This window comes from Zonotrichia albicollis, chromosome 20 (genome assembly GCF_047830755.1).
Source record: "Zonotrichia albicollis isolate bZonAlb1 chromosome 20, bZonAlb1.hap1, whole genome shotgun sequence".
NCBI lineage: Eukaryota > Metazoa > Chordata > Aves > Passeriformes > Passerellidae > Zonotrichia > Zonotrichia albicollis.
Genome location: NC_133838.1, coordinates 6,534,325 through 6,561,083, shown reverse-complemented (window position 1 = coordinate 6,561,083; position 26,759 = coordinate 6,534,325). Strand labels below are relative to the sequence as shown.

The 26,759-nt window shown below is 54.1% G+C and overlaps 1 protein-coding gene and 1 long non-coding RNA gene across 13 annotated transcripts; both read right to left on the bottom strand.

The window, feature by feature from the left end:
• Positions 1 to 275: 275 nt before the first annotated feature.
• SERINC2 (serine incorporator 2) lies at positions 276 to 16,165 on the bottom strand. 12 transcript variants are annotated; one of them, XR_012583316.1, is made up of 12 exons: positions 15,903 to 16,165; positions 8,854 to 9,015; positions 7,500 to 7,687; positions 6,446 to 6,525; positions 5,427 to 5,564; positions 4,699 to 4,868; positions 4,455 to 4,545; positions 4,231 to 4,366; positions 2,197 to 2,412; positions 533 to 1,187; positions 419 to 492; positions 276 to 354 (listed from the first exon to the last, which is right to left on the bottom strand). XR_012583316.1 is itself a non-coding variant. In XM_074555564.1 (10 exons), exons 1-10 carry the CDS (start codon positions 15,939 to 15,941, stop codon positions 1,049 to 1,051), a joined length of 1,359 nt encoding a protein of 452 aa, XP_074411665.1. In that variant the 5' UTR covers positions 15,942 to 16,165; the 3' UTR covers positions 276 to 1,048. The 12 variants fall into 12 exon arrangements, 1 of the variants encoding a protein (XP_074411665.1); XR_012583313.1 differs by having other exon boundaries at positions 276 to 418; positions 456 to 492; XR_012583315.1 differs by having other exon boundaries at positions 276 to 391; positions 456 to 492.
• Positions 16,166 to 21,753: 5,588 nt separating this feature from the next.
• On the bottom strand, positions 21,754 to 26,169 carry LOC141731288 (uncharacterized). The gene is made up of 3 exons (XR_012583322.1): positions 25,624 to 26,169; positions 23,919 to 24,094; positions 21,754 to 23,273 (listed from the first exon to the last, which is right to left on the bottom strand). It is a non-coding gene; the product is annotated as an uncharacterized LOC141731288 (long non-coding RNA).
• Positions 26,170 to 26,759: the final 590 nt, after the last annotated feature.

Below are 26,759 nucleotides of genomic sequence, written 5' to 3'. Positions count from 1 at the left end.
CCGTGAGTGCCCTGCACGGAGCTCACCCCATCCCCTGTGCCCATCCCCGGGCATGGTCTGCACCCCGCGCTGTGCACCCCTCTTTGCTCACCATCACCACCACGGCTCTCGGGGTGTCACAGGCTGGCACTGGGGTCCAGGGCTCCAAATTTCCATGCCCCAAAGCGATGCCAACCCTGCCAGCTGTGCCCCCACCCCATCAGGTCAGTTTAAAACATCCCACTCCCTCCTCTTCCCAGGCACCCACCCACCAGGAAAGACTCCAAACAGCCAAATCCAAATAAACTGTGTTTATTCCAAACGAGACTTTACTAACGAGGCAAAGAGCTGGGGCCAGGCCTGTGGGACACTGACCTGTGCCCCACAGAGGACAGGGAGCTGTGACACTGAGCTGTGCCCAGGGAGCTGTGACACTGACCTGTGTCCCACAGAGGACAGGGATCTGTGACACTGACCTGTGTCCCACAGAGGACAGGGAGCTGTGACACTGAGCTGTGACACTGACCTGTGCCCAGGGAGCTGTGACACTGACCTGTGCCCTGTAGAGGACAGGGAGCTGGGGCCACCACCAAGGCTGGCACACAACAGGACCTGGCACACAGCAGGGCCTCTGCCCCAGCCGCAAGTCTCCGGATTTGTTTCCCTCTCTGGGGACACAATACTGGCCAGGGCCTGGGTCCTGGGACCCCACCAGACCCCAGAGACCCCAAAAGGCACCAACAGGGACCCATCCCTGTGACTGGGGAGAACCAAACCCTCCCAAGGCAAGGCAGTGGTGTCTGCTGGGCAGAGAGGGTCTGGAGGCACTGCCCAAGGCACTACACAAACACGGAGATGCTGAGAGCTTTAAAACCACCCTCAGCTCTCTCCCAGCCCTTCATTTCTCTGCTTGGCACTTCATCCCTTTCAAATTAAAACTAAAGAGCTGCAAGAAGGCACAACCCAGTACAGCAGCTCCAGCCTGCAGAGTGGAGGCTGAGGCAGAGCTGGGGCTGTCCCCAGCCTTGAGGGACAGCGCCACGGTGGCAGCAGCACAGCCAAGGCCACCTCAGCTGAAGTCCCGGTCTGGCAGCAGCAGTGGAGCCACCAAGGTCCAGAGGTAGAGCAGGAGCCCGGCCCAGCTGGAGGAGATCTTCACCCACACGGCCGTCCAGGGGCTGCTCAGCACCTGCAGGCTCTCGTCCGGCCTGGAACAGCCACGGGAGAGTGGCACCATCGCTGTGAACACCCTGACGGTGCCACAGAGGGACGGGGGCCCCAAGGGAACACGGGGGTGCCCCATGGCTGCTGCCACCCCAGAGTGTGACCCCAACATGGAGTCAACCCTGGATGTGACCCCAACACTGGAGCCACCCCTGAGTGTGACCCCAACACTGGAGTCAACCCTGGATGTGGCCCCAACACTGAAGCCACCCCTGAGTGTGACCCCAATGCCAGAGCCACTCCAGGGTGTGCCCCGCTGCTTCAGCCACCCCAGTGTGTGACCCCACAGCTGCCACCCTGAGTGTGACCTCAACACTGCTGCCACCCCACGGTGTGACCCCACTTCTGTGGCAACCCCGGGGTGTGACCCCACAGCTGCTGCCACCCCAGGGCTCTGACCCCACTGCTGCAGCCACCTCTGGGTGTGGCCCCACTTCCATGACCACCCCACAGTGTAACCCCACTGCTTCAAGCCACCCCAGGGTGTGACCCCACACTGCAGCCATCCCAGGTGACCCCACTTCTCTGCCCCCCCCACAGTGTGACCCCACTGTTTCAGCCCTCCCTGGGTGTGACCCCACCACCGTGGCCACCCTGGAGCTGCGACCCCACTGCTTCAGCCACCCCTGAGTGTGACCGCACTGCTGCAGCCCCCTCCTCAAGGTGTGACCCCACAGCTGCAGCCACCCCAGGGTGTCACCCCAACACTGCAGCCATCCTGGAGCTGTGACCCCACAGCTGCAGCCACCCCTGGTTGTGACCCCAGCACTGCGACCTCGGTCCCTGCTCCCCCTCCTCCCAAGGGATCCCGGGCTGCAGCAGAGGATGCTGGCAAGCCCAGGCACAACCCCAACAATAATTAACAATAATTAACATCGATAAGGGAGCAGGTTCCTCACACACCTCAGCAGTGCCCAGCACATGGGCACAGCACCCACAAGGATGGGACCCGCAGGAACAGGGACAGCCCCGGGTGCCCTCGGCCGCTCTCACCTGTACCAGTTGGTGAGGGTCATCATGATGTAGAGGGCGGCGAGCAGGAGGCACAGGTGGAAGAAGGTGTAGTTGTAGGAGACTCCCTCCTGCTCGTTGTCGTAGGCGCGGTGCACTCCGCCCTCCTCCGCCCCGCCCGGCCCGGCCCCGGCCCCGGCCCCGCTCTCCTCCGTCAGCATCAGCTTGTTCACCTGCGGGTGGTCCGAGGAGCGCAGGCTGCGGGCACAGCGGCAGCGGGGTCAGCACCACATGGCAGGGCTGCTGTCCCCGGGCACTTTGGGGATGGAGGTGATAGTAAAAGGTTTTAAAATCATAAAATTCGGGGAATTAGTGGGACCCTGGAAAAATGTTAAAAATGGACTCTGAAAATGTTAGGCTTTGTGTTTGCCAGATCATGTGAAATTGCACCTGCATCAGCAGTATATGATAAATAATTGTTAAATGTGATGATTGTTTAGTAATTAAATATAATTACTGTTTAATCATAAGAATCATGAGAAACTGTTAGAAGTTTGAGGGGGACCACAAGGAGCCCATGCTTGGATGAAATCTACGTATACAATAGAATATAAGTTTAATAATTAACATGAAAGCTATATTACGATAGAATATAAAAACATGTTCATCCCGAACCCATATCGGAGTCAGATTTGGGCTTGTACCCCTGACACCCAGAGGTCTTCAATAAAAGCACCTGCATGTAATCATTCTCATGATTATATGTTTCTCAACGCTAACAGAGGCTGTGGGGAAACCCTAAAAACTCTGCCTGTGGCCCTTCAGCAGCTCTGCAGCTCTCCTGGAGCTCCTGTGGGTATGGGACAGTCAGGGCAGTTTGGGGCAGGCAGGTTGTGGGGAAGCCCAAAATCTCTGTCACCCTGGTCCAAAGCCCATCGCAGACATCTTTTATGGAAAATCCTTTCCTTAGGATTTTTCCTCCTGAGAAGCTGGGAGGCGTCAGGAACAAAGTGTAAGCATTGATTATCTGCTGCTGTGGAATGCAACAGATGCATCTGTGATTGGTCTCATGTGGTTGTTTCTAATTAATGGCCAATCACAGTCAGCTGGCTCAGACAGAGAATCCGAGACAGAACCTTTTGTTATCATTCTTTGCTATTCTATTCTTAGTTAGCCTTCTGATTAAATCCTTTCTTCTATTCTTTTAGTATAGTTTTAATGTAATATATATCATAAAATAATACATCAGCCTTCTGAAACATGGAGTCAGATCCTTGTCTCTTCCCTCATCTAAGAACCCCTGTGAACACCATCACAAAGCTCCTCTCCAGCTCTCTCAGAACCCCTTTGGGCACTGAAGGCTGACTGGAACCTTGTCCAGGTCAACAAAGAGAATGAAGAGCGAGGTTTTGCCCCTGGGTAGAACAACCCCAGGCTCCAGTGTGGAATTAGAGTCACTCAGCTGGAAAAGAGCTCCAGGAAAGGCCCTGGGGGTGCTGCTGGGCACTGGGGAGACATGAGGCAACAAATGTGCATGGCTGCAGAAGGTGAGAGTGTCCTGGGCTGCACAAGCAAAGCTCTGCCTGCAGGTCGAGGGATAACATCCAGAACCCCATGGCAGGAGTTCTGTCCTTGAGGCCATCCCCAGGACAGGCAGAGCAATTTGGGGCTGTGGGGAAACCCTAAAGCTGTGCCTGTGTCCCTGGGGACAGGGATGGCTGGACAAAGAGCCTTTGGTGACCAAAGCCCCAGACCAAGGTGTAACCTCCCCTCCAGAGCCTGCTCCCATGGCTCTGTGCTGCAGGCTGTTTGTGGGGCAGGGGGATGTGAGGGGCAGCAAGGACAAAAGCCATCAACCTGCAGCCCCTGCCAGCCTCCCCAGGGAGGCCGAGGGAGAAGCAAAGTGCAGCCCCTGCCAGGAAAGTTCCTCCTGTGGGGCCTCCAGAGGCACTGCCCAGCCCAGGGCACAAAGGCCTGGGTGCCTGCGGCCCTGCCAGCCCTGCCCAGCCCTTGGCCATCTGTCCTGCAGGCTGTGCCCCCTGTGGCTGCACGCACGGACACAAACCAAGTGCTCACCTGATGAAGAGGGTGCAGAGGATGAAGATCACCAGCCCCACGATGCTCGGGGCATCCCACCAGGTTGTCAGGGGCTCGGTGGCCGTGGCTGAGCCAGTGCTGTTCCTCAGCAGCAGCGTGGGGTTACAGCGCTGGCCTGGGGGGACACAGAGGGACAGACCCCAGTGCAGGGGGTGCTCCTGCCCCAGCCAGCCCTCCCCAAAGCCCAGGTGCGTCTGGCTTACTCGGCACGTTGGCCAGGGCGGCCCAGGTGATGTAGATGGTGTAGAGGGTGATGAGGGATGCCTGCAGCAGCCCCGAGTGTGGCTGAGCCTCCTGCAAACACAACAGTGGGTGCTGGGGGCGCTCCTGTACCCCAGGGTGCCCCAGCCCTGGGTGCTCCTGTACCCCAGGGTGACACAGCCCCAGCCGCCTGGGTGCTCCTGTACCCTGGGGTGACACAGCCCTGGGTGCTCCCTACTGCCTCACCTGGATCTTGGGGAGGATGGACACAACTGAAACGATGAGGCAGAGGATGAGGTTGATGCTGATGAAGGCCTTGCCCTCCGTGCAGCCCTCAGGCTTGGTGTAGTAGACATAGAGCAGCACAATGGCTGTGATGGAGGCGGCGTAGAAGATGAAGGTGACGGTGCAGAGGGCTGGGGGAGGACACCAAAGAGACTGGAGCAGTGTCACAGACATATTTTATAAAAAATCCTTTCCTTAGGATTTTTCCTCCTGAGAAGCTGATAGGGCTCAGGAACAAAATGTAAACAATGATTATCTGCTGCTGTGGAATGCAACAGGTGCATCTGTGATTGGTCTCATGTGGTTGTTTCTAATTAATGGCCAATCACAGTCAGCTGGCTCAGATAGATAGTCTAAGCCACAAGCCTTTGTTATCATTCTTTCTTATTCTACTCTTAGCCAGCCTTCTGATGAAACTCTTTCTTCTATTCTTTTAGTATAGTTTTAATATATTATATATAACAAAATAATAAATCAGCCTCCTGAAACATGGAGTCAGATGCTCGTCTCTTCCCTGATCCTAAGATCCCTGCGAACACCGTCACAGAGCAGAGCCCCCAGCCCCAGCCAGCTCAGCCTGACCTGGCCTGGGATGGGCTGAGCCCCAGAACACGGGTGCCCAGCAGACCCACAGGTACCCAGCAGACCCACGGGTGCCCAGCAGACCCACAGATGCCCACCAGACCCACCTGCGTACCAGCCCTTGGCACTGCCCTCCTCCGCGTTGTGCAGCCACCGCTGGCTCCAGGAGTGCGCCAGGTCGATGAGCAGCACCAGCTGGATGAGGATGAACAGGAAGGAGCCGACCACACCGAAGTAAAACCAGACTTGAGGGGAGGAGAAAAACCATGCAAGAAGGTTTTGAATTAAGACCTTAGAATCGACAAGACTTTTTTGAGCAATGACTTGTAACTATTGTCAGGCGAAATTTATGCCCTTTTAACTGACTGGACTTTCACAGCATTAAATTGCTGTGTTGTAATATAGCAATGCTTAGTGCAAGCAAGAACATGCTTTAAGCAGGTAATAAGCAGAAATATTATAGTAAAGCTACGAAACACAAGTAATAAACAACACGATTATAAAAGTTCCTTTTTAGGTGAACAGAGAGGGGGAATTGTGGGAATCCACAAAATTAGGAGGGTTTTGGGAAAGCTGCAAAAGGCGGGCCTCAGAGATAGAAGAACTGTGATTAGAGCTAAGCAGCAACCATGAGATAGGTTAGCAGAAAATTATTTAAACTGGAAAAGCAAGGACAAATAGAACAATGATCTGTGTATTAATGCTTGTCTAGAATAATTCTCTAAGCTGCAGAAAAGTTTATCCAGCAAGATATTAGGAAGGTTGAAGCATAATAATGGAGCCCTGTGCATTGTGTTTTAAGGCTTACAAGCAGGTATTGCATTTGAAAAAAGCAAATATTGTTTTAACATGTACTTATGGTGATTGGATAGAACTACTGTCAGTGTGCTTTTGCTTTGTGTGATTGGTCAAAAAACTTATAAAGTAAGTTGTAACATTAAATTCTTGGTCTGATGCCTGAGATTTGAGCTGCTGGCATCTTCCCATTGTCATAATCATGTAATGAAGCTGATGCTGGAAAATAAAACAGCTCAAGGCACATTCCACAGCAGCCCCGTCCCGTTCGTGATTTGTACAGAGCCCCCAGCCAGCATCAGTGCCCAGCAGGGCACGGGCAACTCCTCACCTGCGGTGAAGGTGCCGTCAGGGATGTAGAAGGCGCCCACCGTGATCCCCACCAGCACCAGGAACTTGAAGAACCAGAAGCTGTGGGAGAAGAGAGGAGGCACAGTGTGCATGTGGCAGGGACAGGGATGGGGGTCCTGCCTGTCCCCACCCCAGGCTGTTGGATAGAAGTGGAAATAGGATGGGGGTGGAGAGGGTTGCTAGGGTTAGGAGTGTGAATGTGTTTAGGACTGGTGAGAGGTCCATTACTTTCACCTGGATTTGCACCAAGATGAGTGGCTCCTAAGACCATTGGATCACTATTATCCTTTGAAAGTAAGGAGATTGAGGTTTTATACTTGTTCCAGATTTCAATGCAAGATGTTTTCTATTACCATCTGTATGGCAGATTATATTTTGTCAAGTAGGCAGTTTGCCTTATCTCTCTCTATGAGTGATCACATTCACACCACCCTTGGAGGGGACATCTGCTGATAACAGCTACTGAATGTCCCTGCATGGCTGATAAGAACTACAGCATCCCACTGGGAGATGGGAGCCCAGAGGGAGGAGCCAAGCATTCCTACCCGGATAGAATCTGGAGATTCTGGAACACCAGCACGGCTTCTGCACTGGATTGCCCAGAGGAACAGCAGCTGCCTCTGGCCCTGGATCTTCAGAGGCAGAGACTGCACCTTTCTCCAGGATCCCTGCTCCAGCAGAACCAGCCCTGACACTGCAGGAGGGCTGACCACAATTCCAATGGGACTGCTGCCAACAGCCTGACCCACAGGGTGTCAGCTTGGGTTCTGACTCTGGCAGTGTTGTTCTAGTGCACTGCATTGTTTATTTTATCTTTTTTTTTTTCCTTCCCTATTAAAGAACTGTTATTTCCTGCTCCCATATTTTTGCCCGAGAGTCCCTTAAATTAAAATTTATAGCAATTTGGAGAGGTGGGGAGGGTTTACATTCTCCATTTCAGGGAGGCTCCTGCCTTCCTTAGCAGACTCCTGTCTTTTCAAACCAAGACAATACTCAGACCCAAGAGTTACCCTTTGGTGTCCTCCCACGCTCACCCATTCTGCAGGGCGGCCCGTGGGTCCTTGCTGCTCCTCACACACACCATGAGCACGGCGAAGAGGCAGAAGAAGGCGGCCATGGCGAAGCCCATGCGATACACGGCCTTGTGGCCCAGGAAGCTGCTGCAGTCCACCTTGGTCTGCACCCCCAGCACTGAGCCACTGCCTTCACAGAAACCAGGGAGCTGAAACAGGGATGAGAGCATCAGCATCACCTCAGCACATCCTACGGGGAGTGATGGTTGTGGGAAGGTCTGGATGGAGATCTACTGCTTGGATTGGTGAAGCAGCCTCCGCTGTGGCTGCCCCTGGACCTCTGGAAGTGTCCCAGGCCTGGTTGGACAGTGTAGCCACATTCCTCTTCACAGAGAAAAGCAAGGCACAATTCTTCCCAAGAATATTTCTGGGTTTCACATTCTCTGAACCTCAGAGAAAGGAAAAACAATTCTTATCTCATTGACTGCTCCTCCTGTTCACAAGTGGAATGCACTGTGGAAGATTGTTTACCTGAAGGGAATTGATAATTGGATTCTGCTGTGTGGTGTGTGTTGGGATTGTTGCTGATGGTCACGAGATGCTGGGCAGGGGAGCTGAGTGGAGTGCTTGACAGATTCAATTTAGATATAGTGTAATATAGATTTAATATAGTATAGAATAATATAGTATAATAAAGTAATTAATTAGCCTTTTAATAAGATGGAGTCCTCCTCATTATTTCTCCCTTCATCAGAGACAAAAATATCTACAATAGGACAGGGCTTGGAGCAGCCTGGGACAATGGGAGGTGTCCCTTGCCCATGGAAGGGGGTGGAAGGGCTTTGAGTTCCTTTCAACCCAAACCATTCTGTGATTCCACACCCACCACAAGCCCTGGTGCCACCAGGGATGGACCAGACCATGACTGCTCCAATGCCACAGATAAAGCCACCCAGCTGGTCAGTGGAAAGCTGGCATGAACCAGCTCTTCTCTACAGCCCAGCTCAGCTGGCAGAGCTATGCTACTCCACCTGAAGTCCCTCCTCCCTGATGTGCATCTGTTGAACCCCAAAAAAAAAGTTGAACCTCAACGTTTATCCTCCAAGTCATCAGCTGAACCCCAAAAAACAGGATGTAGGAAACTTTCCTGGGAGACATCTGGGAAAACTAAAAATTGCATTAAATGATCCCACTGCGTTTTCCCCTTGATGCAAAACCAGGGCTGATAATGCCTACTCCCAGTGAGATGCTCAAAAACAAGAGGAACAAAAGCACATCATGACCCAAAAATTCACTTTTTTGGTTCAGCCTCAAGTCCCCACCACAAGCTGTGTCGTTTCTTCCCAGGAGTTCCTGACCTCCAGGAGTTCTTTACCTTGTGCAACTCCTTCTCCACGCCCGGGATTATCATGATGATGGACACGAGGGTGCCGAGGAAGAGGAAGAAGGTGAAGAGGAGGCGGGAGATGGTGGAGTTCTTGGCCGAGGGGCAGCAGCCACAGAGCAGGCATGGGGCAGAGCCACAGAGACATGACACCTGCAAGGAGAGCATGATGAGGGGCAGAAACTGGCGCCAAAATCAGTTTGATCCTTAAGGAGATCAGCCCGGGAATCCACACTGCTGCCTAGATCTACTCACACCACAGCCCACAGGACCTCATGGAAATGGCACAAAATTCACCAAAAATGCTGCTGAAAACTGAAAGAACTGCAGGAACAACCAGCATGGAAAATGACACCCAGAGTCTGGCGACACCCTCATGTTTTTTGCTCCATCAAGGACCTGGTCAAAGCAAGCCCTGCCCTGCCTCCTTCATGTACAAAAATGAGGTTTCCAAGACAATTTCAGGCTGCCCTTTCAGTGCAATCCAGGATGGGAAGATATTGGTATCAGCACCATGGGGGAAGCAACTCATGCTGCCATCCTTCCCCTTTGCAAAGGCCACTTGACAGATGGGGAAACTGAGGCACAGCAGCCCCAAGAGTCCCCTGGCACCCCAAATCCAGCACAGGCAGTGCTGCCAGGTGCACCCATTCCAGACATTCCCATTGCTGTGCCAGAGCAGGGAAATCCTGGCTGAGGAAACCCAAAACATTGGTGGGAGTTTCCTGCGCAGGGACAGTGCAGGATAAACCTTGTTCCCTTGGAACAGCTCTTCCTCTCCTGGACTGCAGCACAGCAGGCAGGGGAAGGGCTCTGCTCTCTCCTCTGTTGAGGGATGTGCATGAGTTGTGTATTTATTATTTGTGCCTCCAAATCAAGGCCTGTGCTCAGTGTTAATTAAAGATCGGTATTGACTCAAATATACGTTTCTCATTGATGGAATCAGTGTAAAAAATTAACAAGGCAGAAAACAAAAGCAGGTGTGGAGCTGCTCTGCGTGGCTCCCTCAGCACAAGTGACCACTTTGATGCCCCCAAATCACCAAAGGTGGCTTTGAATATTTTTAAAGCATAAGTACACCATTATTTGAGAAAAATCTACTCCTTCCTGACTTATTTCTCTTATCCCATGCCAGCCCCACATCTCTGCCCCGTGAACAGCTGTGTTGAGCTGATGGTACCCACAGGAGCTGGGGTGGGTGAGAGACCCAAGGGATCCCATGGAAATTCTCATCCTGCCTCTCCAGGAGCTGCTTAGAGGCATCACATCACGTTTTCAACTTGGAAGCATGAGAAAATGGCTTTCAATTAGAGATTGCTTCATTTCAGCCTCATTAAATGCACCACGTGCACCAGAGTGCATTAAAATGCACCAGCGTTACTGTATTTCCCTTCCAATTAAAAAAAATGCAGAGCAACAACAAAAATCCCTTTAAACGCAGAATTACTGCATCATCTGATGCAGCAAAGCCCCTCAGTGCTCCATCCACACCTCCAGCACCTCCTCCTTCAGTGCCCACTGAAACAAAAAGCACCAGTCCCAAAATCAGCACATCTGGACAGGAAAATCAGGAGGTTCGGTGTTGTTTAGGGAGGTGTGGATTTGAGGGTTCAGACCATCCCACCCCTGCCATGGCAGGGACACCTCCCACTGTGCCAGGTGCTCCAGCCTGGCCTTGGGCACTGCCAGGGCTCCAGGGGCAGCCACAGCTGCTCTGGGCACCCTGGCACAGCCCAAACCTCTCTAACCAGCCCTTGCCAGGCTACAAACCCCCTGTGGCAAATGGCACTGGGGGCGCCTGGAACCAGCCAGGAAATCATTCTTTCCTTTCCTTTCTCCATTTGCTGCAATGGGTTTTGGTGCTGGTTTCCATCCTTGGTTCAGGAATGTGAATGCCAGAGTGGTTTGGGTGGGAAGGGATCTTCAATGGCAGCTGATTGCAGCCCAGGGCCACCTGCCACTGTGCCAGGTGCTGCCAGCCCCAATGCCCAGCCTGGCCTTGGGCACTGCCAGGGCTCCAGGGGCAGCCACAGCTGCTCTGGCAATTCCAGCCCAGCCCCTGCCCACCCTGCCAGGGAACAATTCCCAATTGCCAAGATCCCATCCAGCCCTGCCATTCCTCTGGCACTGGCAGCCATTCCCTGGCTCCTGTCCCTCCATCCTTGTCCCCAGTCCCTCTGCAGCTCTCCTGGAGCTCCTTCAGGCCCTGCAAGGGCTCTGAGCTCTCCCTGGAGCCTTCTCCTCTCCAGGGCAGCACCCCCAGCTCTCCCAGCCTGGCTCCAGAGGGGCTCCAGCCCTGCAGCAGCTCCGTGGATTCCTCTGGGCTCTCTCCAACAAGCACAAGGGTTTTGGGAGCCCACAGCATCCCTGGATGTTTGGTTTGCAGGATGACTCTCACACATCAAACTCCCTGGGTTGTGTCTCAGGTTTCACAGGCCTTGCAGCCGCTGAGGTAATGGGATACAGCATCTCCATCCCACTGCTCTGCTCCGTCACACGGGAATCCTCTGGATTCCTTTTGGGATCACTCCCTCAAAGCTCCTCCGCAGTGAAGCTGAGGAACCCTTCGTGCCCCACTCTGACCCCTCCAGCTGCCGTGGCACTACTGATTCCAGTGTTTTTCTTTAAAAAACAATGGTTAACAGCACGGAACACACTCCCAGCAGTGCTGGGCACTCTGATTCTCCTTCCAAAGATTTTTAAAGCTGCCCCAAAATGCGAACACAGTGAAGGGACAAAGAGCAGAATGGAAAAAGCCAGCGAGGGAAGTGGCTGCAGCAGCAGGAGAGAAGGGGGTTAATGAGGAAGTGTCGGTTTCAGCTGCTGGTGGATGATTAAACTCTCCGGTTTCACTGCCGACTTCCCCCTTGAGTGCAGCTCACCTCAGGGCTGCTCCCATCCCTCCTGCCCAGAGTGGGAGAGTGTGGAGAGAGTGGGACAAGGGACATGACACATGGGCCCCAAATACACCCAGACAGCAACAGCACCCCACAAACAACACCCCAAATACACCCATAGAGCAACAGCATCCCAAATACACCCATACAGCAACAGCGCCCCGCAAACAGAACCCAAATAACAGCACACAGCAACAGAACCCCAAAAACAGCATCCCTACAATTTCACCCCAACAACAGCACCCAAACTCTACCAGCCCAACTACACCAACACCAGCCCAACACAACTGATCAAACTACACCAGTCCAACACCACCACCCCAAAAATGTCATCCAGCAACATCACCCCAAACCCACCACCCCAAAAACACCCCCCAACACCAATGCAAAAACAGCCACCTAACACCACACTAATGCCACCAACCTGCACCACCAGCACAATTACATCATCCCACCAACACAACAGCCCAACTACACCAACAGCAGATCAACTACAGCAACCCAACTACACCAATCCAACATACCAACCCAACTACACCTGCCCAACACCACCCCAACCACAGCCCAACTACACCAACACCAGACCAACATGACTGACCAAACTGCACCAGTCCAACACCACCAGTCCAAAAACACCACCCCAACAACACCAAGCCAAACCACCAACCTAACCACACTGCTCCAATTACATCATCCCAACTCCACCATCACAACACCACCCCAACATCACCCCAAGAACACCAACCCACCCACCAACCCAACTACAGCAGCCCAATTACATCATCCGAACTCTACCACCCCAACAGCCCAACTACAGCACCACCAGCCCAACACAACTGACCAAAGGACAACCAACAACACCAACCCAAAGACCGCCACCCAACATCACCCCAAGAACGCTGACCTACACTACCAGCCCCACTACACCACCCCAATTACATCATCCCAACAACAGCCCGACTACACCAGCCCAACATCACCCCAATAATTCCAACCCAGCTACACCACCCCAGCAATACCAACTCCCCACCCATCATCACCCCAAACCACCGAGCCACAGCACCAACTCAGCTACACCACCCCAACAACAGTCCAACCACGCTAACACCAGCCCATCAACCCAAAAACACCCAGCCAACATCAACCAACATCACTCCAACAACACCAACCCAAGAACACCAGCCCCACTGTCACCCTAGTACCAACTCAAAAACACCCACCAAGCATCACCTCAACACCACCAAGCCAACTACACCACCCCAACTTCATCACCCCAACAACAGCAGCCCAACTACACCAACCAACCTACACTAGCCCAACATCACCCCAACAACTGCAACCCAAAAACAACCACCCAACATCACCCCAACAACACCAACCAAACAACACCAACCCAACAGCACCAACCCAGTTACACCATCCCATCACAACCCAACTACATCATCCAAATTATACCACCCCAACTATACCACCCCACTACAATCCAGCTACACCACCCCAGTTACACCACCCCAAATACACCACCTCACCACAATCCAATTATTCCACCCCACCACAACCCAACTACACCATCCCAGTTACACCACACCAGTTACATCACCCCAATTATACCATCCCACTACAACCCAACTACACCACACTAATCACACTACATCCCAGCTACACCATCCCAACCACAACCCAACTACACCACTCCAGTTACATCACCCCAACTACACCACCCTGACTACACCACAACCCAACTACACCACCCCATCTACACCACCCCACCACCACACCTCCAGCTGCCTTCACCACAGCAGTCCCAGGTACACCCAGAGTGATGGTCCCAGGTAAACCCAAAGCGATGCCGAGCAGCCGGTGTTTGTCTGCGGCCAAATTAACAAGCAGCAGGTTAATTAGCACCCATTCCTTCTCATCCCATCCCCAGGTTAATCAATCAGCACTATCCCACCCCATCCCCACAGCCTGGGGAGCTGGTGGCCTGCCTGCCTGGCAGGCGGCCTTGGATTGGTGCCACCAGGTTGAGTGTCCCCAGGGGGTGTCTGAGGACTGCCCAAGGCTTTGCTCTGCCTGGGGCAGCCTTCTGCTGGTGACCCCAAGCCTGTCACCCAGGAAGGCAGCTCAGAATGACCTCACTGCTCATGGCAGCCCTGGGCAAAGCCTGGAGAACCACAGCAGGCAGGGACAGAGAAATTCTCCTTCTGTGATTCAAGGTTTCACTCAGGAGCAGCTCGTATGGGAAAGCACTGAAGGAAGGGCTTGGCAATCTCGTGGTGCTGTGACTCAAGGGATGCAGGCAGAGCAGAAGGAGTTAGTCAGGATGTTCTTGTTAAAAAAACCAATTCAACCAATTCAAAAAAAAAAGGACTAGGGGGGTTGTTCAGTTTGGTTTGGGTTTTTTCAGTGTTGCGGCTCTTCAGACCAGTGCTAGAACAGCCCCACCAACCAGGCCCACTGGAAGGAACAACAAAATTAAGCAAAAGCTTGTTAAAAGCAATTATCTTTAATAATTACACAGACTAGAGGGAATGTTTCATTCAGTTTGAGTTTTTTTCAGTGTTGTTCTTCAGCTCAGACCTGTACAAAACCAGCTCCTGCATCACAGGAAGGAGCAGGAGAATTAAACCTATACAATGACTCTACTGTTACCACAGGCTGAGCCACAACAGTTTTTGGGGGAAAAAAAATCCATAATTCATACAGAAACCTCCACAGGCCTGCTCTGGGGTAATTCCCTGCTTTCCCAACATCTGCTTTCCCAATTCCCCATTAGGAGAAGCACAGGAATGTGTTTCAGAGGGGAGGCCTTGCAGACCCCCCTCCCTCCCATCCCTCATTTCCAAACATCCTGCTTGTTAAACCTCCAGCACTCTGAGGTCAGGTTACAAAACAGGTCCCATTCCCAGGTTTCCAGGGCAGCAGCTCCCAGGCTGGTTCCACAGCCCTGCCCTGGCTCTGCGCCCACAGGTGAGGCAGTGCCAGGGCAGGAAGTGCTGCTGTGGGCAGGTGCCTGCGTCACCCAAAGCACACACTCCACGTCACAGGGCACAGCACCCTGAACACACAGCCTGAGCCTGTCCTGGGCCATGGCACCCCAAATCACACAGCCTGAGCCTGTCCTGGGCCATGGCACCCCAAACACACAGCCTGTGTCTGCCCTGGGCCATGGCACCCCAAACACACAGCCTGTGTCTGCCCTGGGCCAAATCACACACTGTGCTCCTGCCCTGGGCCATGGCACCCCAAACACACAGCCTGTGTCTGCCCTGGGCCATGGCCCCCCAAATCACACAGCCTGAGCCTGTCCTGGGCCACGGCACCCCAAATCACACATTGTGCACCCACCCATGGCCATGGCACCCCACTCACAGCCCCCTGCACCCCTGCCCCAGCTCCTTCTCTTCCTCCATCCCCAGTTTGGGGTTCAGCAGAGGAGCCAGGCAGGACCCCCAGCCTCTCATTGCGTGGTGGGGCCAGGACACCCCACTGCTCCAGAGGCAGCAGGACATGGCTGCTCTGGCTTCCCACCTCCCTGCCCTGGCAACCACCCACCCCATTCCCTTCCATTCCCGCCCCACTCCCCTCACCACAGGCCCCAGAGCTCTCTGTGTCTCCCATGGATACCCCGGCTGCAGTGGGACCCCCTGCTCTGAGAATCCCCCACACCTCCCCAGCTACCGAGGGATGCACCCCCTGAACCCCCCCATATCCAGGGGTGTAACCCCGGGGTGTGCCCCACATCCTCCTTGTACATAGGGAAACATCCTCAGGGGGTCCCCTGCATCCCCCTGGTTTCACAGGGTAGAGAACATCCTCCGGGGGTCCCCTACATCCCCCCAGGTGCACAGGCCAGGGAACATCCCCCAGGGGTCCCCTGCATTCCCCCGTACCCAGGGCTCTGTCCTGCCGGGGGTCTCCCCATATCCTCTGTGTACACAGGGGTGCATCCCCCATGGATACCCTGCATCAGCCTCCCGGCACCCCTTGGACCCCTCCGCGCCCGGCTGTAGCGGGGCACAGACCCGGGGTGTCCCAAGCCGCCCGGCTCCCCCCGGACCCTCCTCCGCCCGCGGCCCACCCTGGGCCGCGACCGCCGCTGAAGCACCGGCACCGCTCCCCCCGCTCCGGACGGGCACTCACGCAGCTGAGCAGGGAGCAGACCCCGAGACAGGCCCCCATGGTGCTGCCGCCGCTCCCGGTGCCGGTCCCGGTCCCAGCTCCCGGTCCCCTCCGCCGCCGCCGCGCTGGCTCCGCCCGACCGGGAGCTCGGGGCGGCCGCACCCGCCGCGCCTCCCCCGGGGCGGCCCCTACGGCGGCGGAGGGAGAGCGGGGGGGATCTGGGCCACCTCCCGCCCGCAGGGGAGTGCCTCCATGGCTCCTGCATCCTCACTCCACCCTCCTCTGTGTCGTCCTCCCTGCCCTTTCATCCTCCTCCGTCTCCCCTCACTCCCCGTTACTGCCGTGGGGACCCCACCCCACCATGGGGACATCGCGAGGACAAGGGAGATGGTCAGGAAACAGCCCGCGGGAAGGGGTGATGGAATTCCGGAACGGTTTGGGTGGGAAAGGGACTTAAATCCCACGCAGTGCCACCCCAGAGACACCTCCCACTGTGCCAGCCCAGCCTGGCCTTGGGCACTGCCAGGGCTCCAGGGGCAGCCACAGCTGCTCTGGGCACCCTGGCACAGCCCAAACCTCTCTAACCAGCCCTTGCCAGGCTACAAACCCCCTGTGGCAAATGGCACTGGGGGCACCTGCAACCAGCCACGAAATCATTCTTTCCTTTCCTTTCTCCATTTGCTGCAATGGGTTTTGGTGCTGGTTTCCATCCTTGGTTCAGGAATGTGAATGCCAGAGTGGTTTGGGTGGGAAGGGATCTTCAATGGCAGCTGATTGCAGCCCAGGGACACCTGCCACTGTGCCAGGTGCTGCCAGCCCCAATGCCCAGCCTGGCCTTGGGCACTGCCAGGGCTCCAGGGGCAGCCACAGCTGCTCTGGCAATTCCAGCCCAGCCCCTGCCCACCCTGCCAGGGAACAATTCCCAATTGCCAAGATCCCATCCAGCCCTGCCATTCCTCTGGCACTGGCAGCCATTCCCTGGCTCCTGTCCCTCCATCCTTGTCCCCAATCCCTCTGCAGCTCTCCTGGAGCCCCTTCAGGCCCTGCAGGCTGCCTGGAGCCTCAGGAAGTCCAACAAGGTGAAAGGACAAAGTTTTGGCCCTAGGGAGAACAATCCCAGGCTCCAGTGTGGAATGGAGGGCACCCAGCAGGAAAGGCCCTGGGGGTGCTGCTGGGCCCCGGGGGCAGCCTGAGGCACCAGCGAATCCCTCTGCAGAGGGTGAGAGTGTCCTGGGCTGGTCAGGCCGAGGGAGGGGATCCCATGGTCAGCACTGGTGAGGCCACCCCAGAGAGGCCACCCTGCGCTTTCCAGAACAAGAGAGATGTGGGCGAGCTGGAGAGACTCCAGCAAAGGGCCATGAAAGTAATTAAGGGTCTGGAATATCCCATGTGTGAGGGAAGGCTGGGAGGCTGGGCCTGATCGGCCTGGAGAGGGGTTTGGGGGATCTCACCAATGTACAGAAACATCCACTGCTCACCCAAGCCCCTGGAGGAGTTTGTCAGGTTGGCCGAGCTTGGCTTCCCCTGATCTGTCATCCTTAATGTGCCCGGAAATGCTTCTCAGGATTAGCTCCAACACCTTCCTAGGGATTGAGGAGAGGCTGATGCATGCATAGCTCCCTGGCTCCTCCCTGCCCTTCTGCAAGGTGGAAGTGACATTTGGTTCCCTGCAGCCTTCCAGACTCCTCTCTCCATCCCCAGGAGCAGTGAAAGGCTGTTGACAGCAGCCTCACAACGCCACCAGTCCCTCCCTCACTCAGGGCGTCCCAGCAGGACTGAAATGGTTTCAGTTGCTGAAGCATGGCCTGGTCTGAATTCTCTCCCATGGAGGATCTGTCTTCCCTGCTGCAGCCTTTCCCTTTGGGATTTCTGGATTCTCTGGAACCTGAAGATGAGGATGGCAAGGGGCAAAGGCAGAATTCCTTTTGTCTGCCTCAGCCATTCCCCACTATTGGATTTGCAGGGAATGCTCTGACGAAGGCAGGAATGATGAGGAGGACTCCATGTTCTCAGAAGGCTAATTTATTACTTTATAATAATATAATTTATAATTTTAATTTATATTATTTAATATTTAAATTACAATTATGAATTTATAATTTAATTTATAATTTATTATTTATATTTATATTTTATAATACTATATTATATTAAAGAATACTAAACTATACCAAAGAATACAGAAAGGACACTTACAGAATGCTAAAAGATAATAATGAAAACTCCTGACTCTCTCCAGAGTCCTGACACAGCTTGGCCCTGATTGACCAAAGAGTGAAAACAACTCACAGCAGAATCCAATGGAACAATCACCTGTGGGTAAACAATCCAAACACATTCCACATGAGCACAACACAGGAGAAGCAAATGAGATAAGAATTGTTTTCCTTTTCTCTGAGGTTTCTCAGGTTCCCAGGAGAAAAATCCTGGGCAAAGGGATTTTTCAGAGAATGTGACTGCCACACCCGACCTCACAGAGCAATGGATCTGTGTTTTACCTCATCTTGGCTTTTCCTCCTGCAGGAGCCCTTCTTGCTGGATTTGACACCAAAAATTCCAGCTCCAGCATTCTCAGCAGACCCGGCAGGGCCAGACCCGGGTTAAGGGACTGAGGGTGGCACTGAGCTGGTTTTTCCTGCTCTTCCTGCCCAGCCAGAGCCTGGCCTGACCTCCCAGGGCAGTGAGAGCTCTGCCGTGCATGATTCAGGGCTGGGATAAACCGAGGTGCCAGCCCACATCCAGACCCTAAATTTAGACAGAGGAGAAAGTCCATGAGTGTGTGACAGCAGCAGCCTCGGGGGCACGGGGCTGGGCCCACATGTCCCCTGTGTCCTTGAGGAACAGGAGGGTGTCACACTTCTTGCTCCAGAGGTAAAACTCCGGGGTTTGGCCCCCGATCAGCAGTTGGCACAAACCAATGAAGGATTATCTGAGCCTTTGTGGGCTCCCAAAATCTGCTGGCAGGACACAGCCCTGCAACAGGAGAGGTCAGCACCGAAAACTGCGCTCTGATCTCAGCTGCTCTCAGGTTTCTCCTTTCCGGAGGCGCCGGGTGGGCACATCCTGCCCCGGGCACGGGTCTGGCTCCGACACAGCCCCGGCACGGCTCAGGGTCTCTGGCAGCTCCTTCTGCTCCTGGCTGCGTGTCAGAGCCCTGTGACACCCGCAGCGGGAGTGTCCTTCAGTCCCTGTCCCCTCGGAAGGACGCGGTGGCCGGGCAGGTGTTTGTCCCCTCGCTCCTGCTGTCCTTGCAGGCACATGAGCTGGCTGGCACGCCAGGAGCAGGAATGCTTCCATGCACCCTGGAGGGACCCGTCCCGCCCCCATCACTGTCCCCTGGTCCCTTTGGTGGTGCCACCAGATGGCAGTGCCGGAGCGAGGCACGGCCGGACACCGGGACGGTCACCACGCTCTGTCCCTGCCGCTCCCGGAGCGCCGCGGGCACGGCCGCCAGCAGGGAGAGGGTGACAGCGGTGTCCCCAACCAGAGGCCACCCTGCTGCCACCACCCCCAGCGTCAGCCCCTGTGACGGTGTGCACAGGGGTCCCAGGATGAGGAAAAGAGACGAGGATCTGACTCCATGGTTCAGAAGGCTGATTTATTATTTTATGATATATATTATATTAAAAATATAATATAATAGTTTTAATATATTATAGTATAATATAGATCTGCTTTCCAGACCTATATATATAATTATATTTTAATTATTTAATATATATTATAATATATACTATATATTATATATAGTATATATTATATATATAAAATATAATATATATAATATAATATATATAATATTATAATATATATTATAATATATAATATATATTATAATATATACATATACATTATAATATATACTAATTATAATATATTATCCTTTCTTCTAAAAGAATAGAAGAAAGAATTTCCTCAGAAGGCTAGCTAAGAATAGAATATGAAGGAATGAATGATAACAAAGGTTTGTGGCTCGGCTCTCTGTCCAAGCCAGCTCACTGTGATTGGCCGTTAATTAGAAGCAACCAACATGCACCAATCACAGATGCACCTGTTGCATTCCACAGCAGCAGATAATCAATGTTTACATTTTGTTCCTGAGGCCTCCCAGCTTCTCAGGAGGAAAAATCCTAAGGAAAGGATCTTCCGTAAAAGATGTCCGCGACAAGTCCCCGGTGTCCCTGTGTCAATGTCCCTGTGTCCATGTCCCTGTGTCGATGTCCCCTTCCCAGGAGGGGCTCTGGGCAGGGAGGGCCACCCCAGGCCAGGCGGGAGCAGCACTGTGAGAGCCGTGTGACAGCAGTGTCACAGAGCTGTGTCAGACCCAGTCTCACCTCACCCCGCACACAGGGAAATGTGGGGTGGCACCAGAGTTCAGGGGCAGTGCTGGGGAAAGTGAAACAGGAAAGCCTTATAAATATGATTGCCTGGCAAAAGATTTTGAGAATATGGAAACTATAAGCGAGACTGACATGAAAGCAAGCTTTGAGATGCCTCAGTTACTGAACAACTGGAAAACAATGGCATGGCCAGCTGAAGGTGATCCCCTTTGGATCAAACAATCCCCTCTGCTTGCAGACAGGCCCAAGGCTCAGAGCAGACCCTGCCAGCTTGGCAGAAGGGGCCCAAAGAGGAGTTTTTAGGGTTTAAAATATAACCCAGTGTGGTAATGTAATGATTCTTCTAGGCTGTATGGAAATGCTGTAGGATTTGTATCTTGTACTGGATTGGTTAGTGAGAATGAGAATATTCAGCACAAAAGAAGATTGATGGTATTGTAACGGGAACGTTACTCTCTCACCCTCTCATCCTCTTTCCCCCTCTCTTCTCTGGGCCCTGCTCTGAGCTGTGGCTGGCAGCTCCCAGCAGGGCCCTGCACCCAGGCCCTTTGCAATAACCCACAAGTTCCCAGCCCTGGCTGCAGAGATCTCTGGTCTGTGTCCATCCCGACCATCCTACCCCCCAACACTCGTACAGGACAGGGGGCTGCCTGCAGCCATCCCAGCTGGGAGCATCCCTGTACCCAAGAAAACTCCTCTTTTTACCCCCTCTGCTTCTTCTCCTGCATCCCTCAGCATCCCCCAGGCATCTTTTCCCTAGTGTGATTCATGAGGGCTGACAAAACCTCAGATTAGGTTCATGAGGGCTCAGGGCCCCATTTCTGCCCCCGTGGGGGCTGTAGGGCTGGGGGAGCAGGGCCTGGAGCAGCCTGCCAGGGATGCCTGGGGAAACAAACCCTCTCATGTGACTGTATCTGGGACAATACCAGCTTAGCTGAGGGTGCAGCCAGCAGGAATCCTGCTGTTCCCGAGCCCTGCTAGTCATGGATAAACCTACATTAGAGCAATTAATAATAATTAATCATTGGGACTGCATTTGGAGAAGCAGCTAAACCTAGCAATGCTCTCCAGAGCATTGGGCAGGCAGGGAAATGCAGCCAGGGCACAAGGTACAATTTTGGGGTGATGGGTTTGGGGTGATGAACCCCTGCTCTGTGGGGCTGCCCTGCCTTTGGCATCCTGGGGGCTCTGTGGTGGCATTTAGGGCACACAGGACCCTTCCCCTCAGGCCCCAGCTGCAATCAGGCCTATCCCAGCCTTGGGGGTCCCCTCCTCACCCAGTGCTGCAAGGAGGGGCAGGAACGGAGCCCCCCAGGAGCCTTTGCTCACTCTGCTGCCCACCCCGGGGTCTGAAGCCCCCAGGTGAGAGTGGGGACAGGCACAAGGCCAGTCTGGCATGGGCAGGTTGGGTGCAAAGGGCTGAGATGGAAGCACCCCCTGCCCCTGGCCCGAGAATGGCTCTGAGGCAGGCGGGGAATTGGTTCCCCACTAAGCTGCTCTGTGATAAACAGAGACACACACGGGAGAAACAGGCAACTGCTGGGCCTCTAATTACAGCCAGCCAGGGTGTTCAGGGTCACAGGAGCTGGGATTCACACCAGGGGTAATGAGGGGATGATTTTCAGGAGGAGCACTGCAGGAATCTGCAGAGCTTTCCGTGCCTGAGCTCTTTTGTTGTTCACTTCATCCACCAGGACCCTCCTGTCTTCCCAGCCCAGGACATCTTGTTGAGATTTTAGCTGACTAGAGATTAGAAAAGTTCAAGGCTGTGGCTAGTTCCAAATCCTGCACCTGCAAGATAGCGTGTCCTTGGGCCTAGCTAAGTATGATAGCAAGTGGACAGAGAGACGTGAGAAATAGAGAATGTATGCCAAAAAAAATGAAGAGTTGATGGTATAGTTTAACCAATAGATCGCTTGGCTTACAGAATATTTTTAAACTTATTACTTGCTGTATAAGTGTGTGATGCTCTCTTCAATAAATGGAACTTGCTGATGTCTCATATTGAGCCCCGAGTTTTCCCTGCACCCGACAACATCTCAAATCCCAGAATCGTGGATAACAAAATATCCTGAGCTGGAAATCCACAAGGATCATCAATCCCAGCTCTGTCCCTGCCCAGAGCCACAACAATCCCAGCCTGGAGCAGTGTCCAAAGGCTCCTGGAGCTCGGGCAGCCTCGGGGCTGTGCCCATTCCCTGGGGCACCAGCCCTGCAGAGCCGCCCAGCACAGGAGCCTGATGGAGCCCCAAAAACCCCTCTGAGCCCTCTGACAGCCTTCCCACCCCCTGGCATTGCTCCAGGCAAACTCACTGAGCAACCATGGCCCTCTTCAAGGAACTTTTGCAGTTTGAGATGTCTCAAAGGCCACTGGGGTGACACAGAGGCTGACGGGTTGTCACTAAACCTGTCCCTTGTCATGTCCTGGAGTCTTCTCCCCACAGCGCCTCCCATCCAGGGGGGTGAAGGGCTGGGAATGCTGTCCTTGAATCCTGTCACCCTGATCTTTTAAAAGATTTCTAAGCCTTCTGGTGTTTACAATCTTGTAATGAACTTTCTCACACCCTTTATGTAAATAATTTATTGTTTTGCATTCTTTTATGAAAGAGGAGAAATGTGATGGACTGTTGGTTTGTCCAGTGTCATTGGAGAGGTGGCACTGTCACCCTCCAATCCACTGTCACTTTTGGAAATCTATAAATGTTGGAGTCAGAAATTTAAATGTCCCTTTTACCTTGAAAAGAGCAGCGTGTCTGCATCGTGTTATTTGTGTCCTACAGTGACAGAATCCTGCTTTGTCCTGGGCTCCCAGACACAGGGACAGGCTGGGAAAGCTGCAGTGCCTCCCCGCTGAGCTCGGACAGATGCTGTTTGTCTTTCTGCTGGCGGTGCCCAGACGCCTGCCTGGTGATGGATGGCAGTGTCACAGCAGAGATTCTGGGCTGCCACAGCCACTGGGGCTCTCATGGGCTGGAAAATTTGAGGGGTTACTCCACTGTGAGCTGATTTATTCCCTAGGGATCTGAGTCACAGAGATGGCAGGGCAGGGAGCCTGCAGGAGGAAGCAGCAGGGTGAGACCTTGCTCTGATGTCCTTCATCCACCTGGCAGGAGGAGCTGCTCCTTCCCTTCCCTTCCCTTCCCTTCCCTTCCCTTCCCTTCCCTTCCCTTCCCTTCCCTTCCCTTCCCTTCCCTTCCCTTCCCTTCCCTTCCCTTCCCTTCCCTTCCCTTCCCTTCCCTTCCCTTCCCTTCCCTTCCCTTCCCTTCCCTTCCCTTCCCTTCCCTTCCCTTCCCTTCCCTTCCCTTCCCTTCCCTTCCCTTCCCTTCCCTTCCCTTCCCTTCCCGCTCCTGCTTAGATCCTCAAGACTTGAGCCCCTCAATTTTCTTTCCTGGTGTCCAAAGCCACCCAACATCACCCAAAGTCACCCAAAGCCACCCAACATCACCCAGCATCACTCAGTGGTCATCCAAAGCCACCCAACATCACCCAATGGTCACCCAAAGCCACCCAAAGCCACTCAATGTCACCCAACATCACTCCATATCACCCAAAGACACCCAATGTCATTCAAAGCCACCCAACATCACCTAAAGCCACCCAAAGCCACTCAAAGCCACCCAAAGTCACCAGCCTTCCCCCAAACTCTCTCCCCTGAGCCCCTCCCCGCATTCCCCACGTCCCCTGGCTGACAGGACACCTCCTGGGTGCACAGGGACCAGGGCAATGCCGTGGGGATGGAAATTCGGGAGAGCTGCCCAGGGCACGTGTGGGTTTTGAGCGTCTTCATATGCGGCCTGAAGGATTCTCCCTCTCAGAGAAGAGTTAATGAGCCATGGAGATCCAATTAGACTCCTCTGCTCGACCTTTCACCTCCTTCGTGCCAGTTAAAACCAAAAAGAGGAAAATAATAAAAAGAAAACCCCACAAGTGGCGGCGTGCAGACAATTAGATCAGTGTCTGCTTAATGAACTCATGGATCCAGCAGGAATTAGCCAGGGCACGAAGTGCAGTTTTGGGGTGATGGGTTTGGGGTTGACAAACCCCTGCTCTGTGGGGCTGCCCTGCGTTTGGCACCCTGGGGGCTCTGGGGTGGGATTTAGGGCACACAGGACCCTTCCCCTCAGCCCCAGCTGCAATCAGGCCCGTTCCAGCCTTGGGGATTGGGGGGTCCCCCTCCCCACTCTTGGGGAAGATGAAACAGAAAAGCCTTATGATTGTCTGGCAAAAGATTTTGAGAATATGGAAACTCTAAGCGAGATTGAAATGAAAGCAAGCTCTGAGATCCCTCAGTTACTGAACAACTGGAAAACAATGGCATGGCCAGCTGAAGGTGATCCCCTTTGGATCAAACAATCCCCTCTGCTTGCAGACAGGCCTAAGGCTCAGAGCAGACCCTGCCAGCTTGGCAGAAGGGGCCCAAAGAGGAGTTTTTAGGGTTTAAAATGTAACCCAGTGTGGGAATGTAATGATTCTTATAGGCTGTATGGAAATGCTGTAGGATTTGTATCTTGGACTAGATTGGTTCGGGAGAACGGGAATATTCAGCACAGAGGAAGATTTACAGTATTGTAATGGGAACCTCACTCTCATACCCTTTTACTCTCTCACCCTCTCTCCCCCTCTCTTCTCTCTGGGGCCTGCTCTGAGCTGTGTTTGGCAGCTCCCAGCAGGGCCCTGCACCCAGGCCCTTTGCAATAAACCACAAGTTCCCAGCCCTGGCTGCAGAAATCTCTGGTCTCCATCCATCCCCATGCTCCTTCACCCCACCCTGTGTTTGTCAGAGAGGCAGGAGTGGAGCTGAGCCCATCCCCAGCCCTGTGCCTGCCCTGCAGAGCCTCTGTGGGGTTCAGACGATCCCTCCATGCATTTGGGGTTTGCTGCCTACACCCTTGTTCTCCCAGAGCTGTTCTTTGTTACCCACAGCAGCCAGCCGTGTTTCCCACCGTGTTTTTCCGGGATCAGGGATCCTAACCAGCTCCAGATGCTCCAGATGTGCGGGAGCAGCAGGGTGGGAGCAGAACCCAGGGCGGGGAGAAGGGACCGGGACCGGCGGTCACCTGGGGCATCGCGGGGTGACAGATGCCACCAGCACGGGGTGACAGATGCCACCAGCGCGGGGCTGGCGCTGTCCCCCCGGTGCTGGCAGAGCCCCCCCGGCTCAGCCGAGCCCCACGTGGCCGTGCCGAGCAGATTTTGCTTGGCTGCCTGGGCTATATTTAGCCGCCTGTAAAAGGGGTTAGCGAGCAGCGCTGGAGCCAGTGGCACAGCTAAGAATGTCAACGTAAGAGCAGCCAGGGATAAAAAAAGCCCAGGCCGGGCGCTGGGAGCTTTGCACAAATCCCCGCGGCTGCGGGAGCTGGAGGAGGGCAGGGCTCATCTCCAGCACCACCCTGTCCCCACACCTGGAGGCTCCTCGTGGTTTTTGGGACGGTTTGCAGCATCCCTGCGCTCAGCTGGGCTCTCAGGGGTCAGAATTGGACAGTCCAGGAGCAGGAATGTGGAGGAGTGAGTGCAGTGTATGAAAACAAGCTGCAGCTTCTTCTCTCCCCGCTTCACTCTCTGCAACAAGGCTTAAAGGTGCAAAACTTATTATTCAGCATAAACAGAACAGACTGTTGGGGATAAAAACATCATATAGCCAACCCAGGACATTGGGTTTGGTGACACCCCCAAGTTCTGTCCTCTCTGTGCCCAGGCAGGAGGCACAAGGTGCTCCCCGAGCTGGGAGGTGTTTGTGAGGCTGCACATCCCCATCCAGGCATCTGCGAGTTACTGGAGCATGGAGAATGGATTTGAGCGCTCCTGGTTTTGCCCATGAACACATTTTTTTGGGGATGCTGCCTTTCTGCTCCGTTAACTCCAGCACACCTTTCCTCCCAACGCTCCCCTCGCCGCCCTGAGCTGGCCCCTTAAAGCAAGAACGGGGCAAATCCCATCACATCCCAGCTCTCCCCACAGCATCCCAGCTCCTCCCAACCCCATCCCAACCCCATCCCAGCCCTTCCCAGCACATCCCTGCTCTTCCTGCCACATCCCAGCTCTCCCCACAGCATCCCAGCTCCTCCCAACCCCATCCCAACCCCATCCCAGCCCTTCCCAGCACATCCCACCTCTTCCAACCACATCCCAGCTCTTCCTGCCGTATCCCAGCTCCTCCTAACCCCATCCCAGTTCTTCCCACCCCATCCCAGCCACATCTCAGCTCTTCCCATCCCAGGTCTTCCCACCACACCCCAGCTCCTCCCACCCTATCCAAGTTCTTCCACCCCATCCCAGCTTTTCCCATCCCAGCTCTTCCTGCCTCATCCCAGCTCCTCCCAACCCCATCCCGGCCCTTCCTAGCCCTTCCCAACCCCCTCCCAGCTCTTCACATCTCATCCCAGCTGTTCCCAGCACATTCCAGCTCTTCCCATCCCAACTCTTCCTTCCCCATCCCAGCTCTTCCACCCCATCCCAGCTCTTCCTTCCCCATCCCAGCTCATCCTGCCCCATCCCAGCTCTTCCCAGCACATCCCAGCTCTTCCAGCCCCATTCAAGT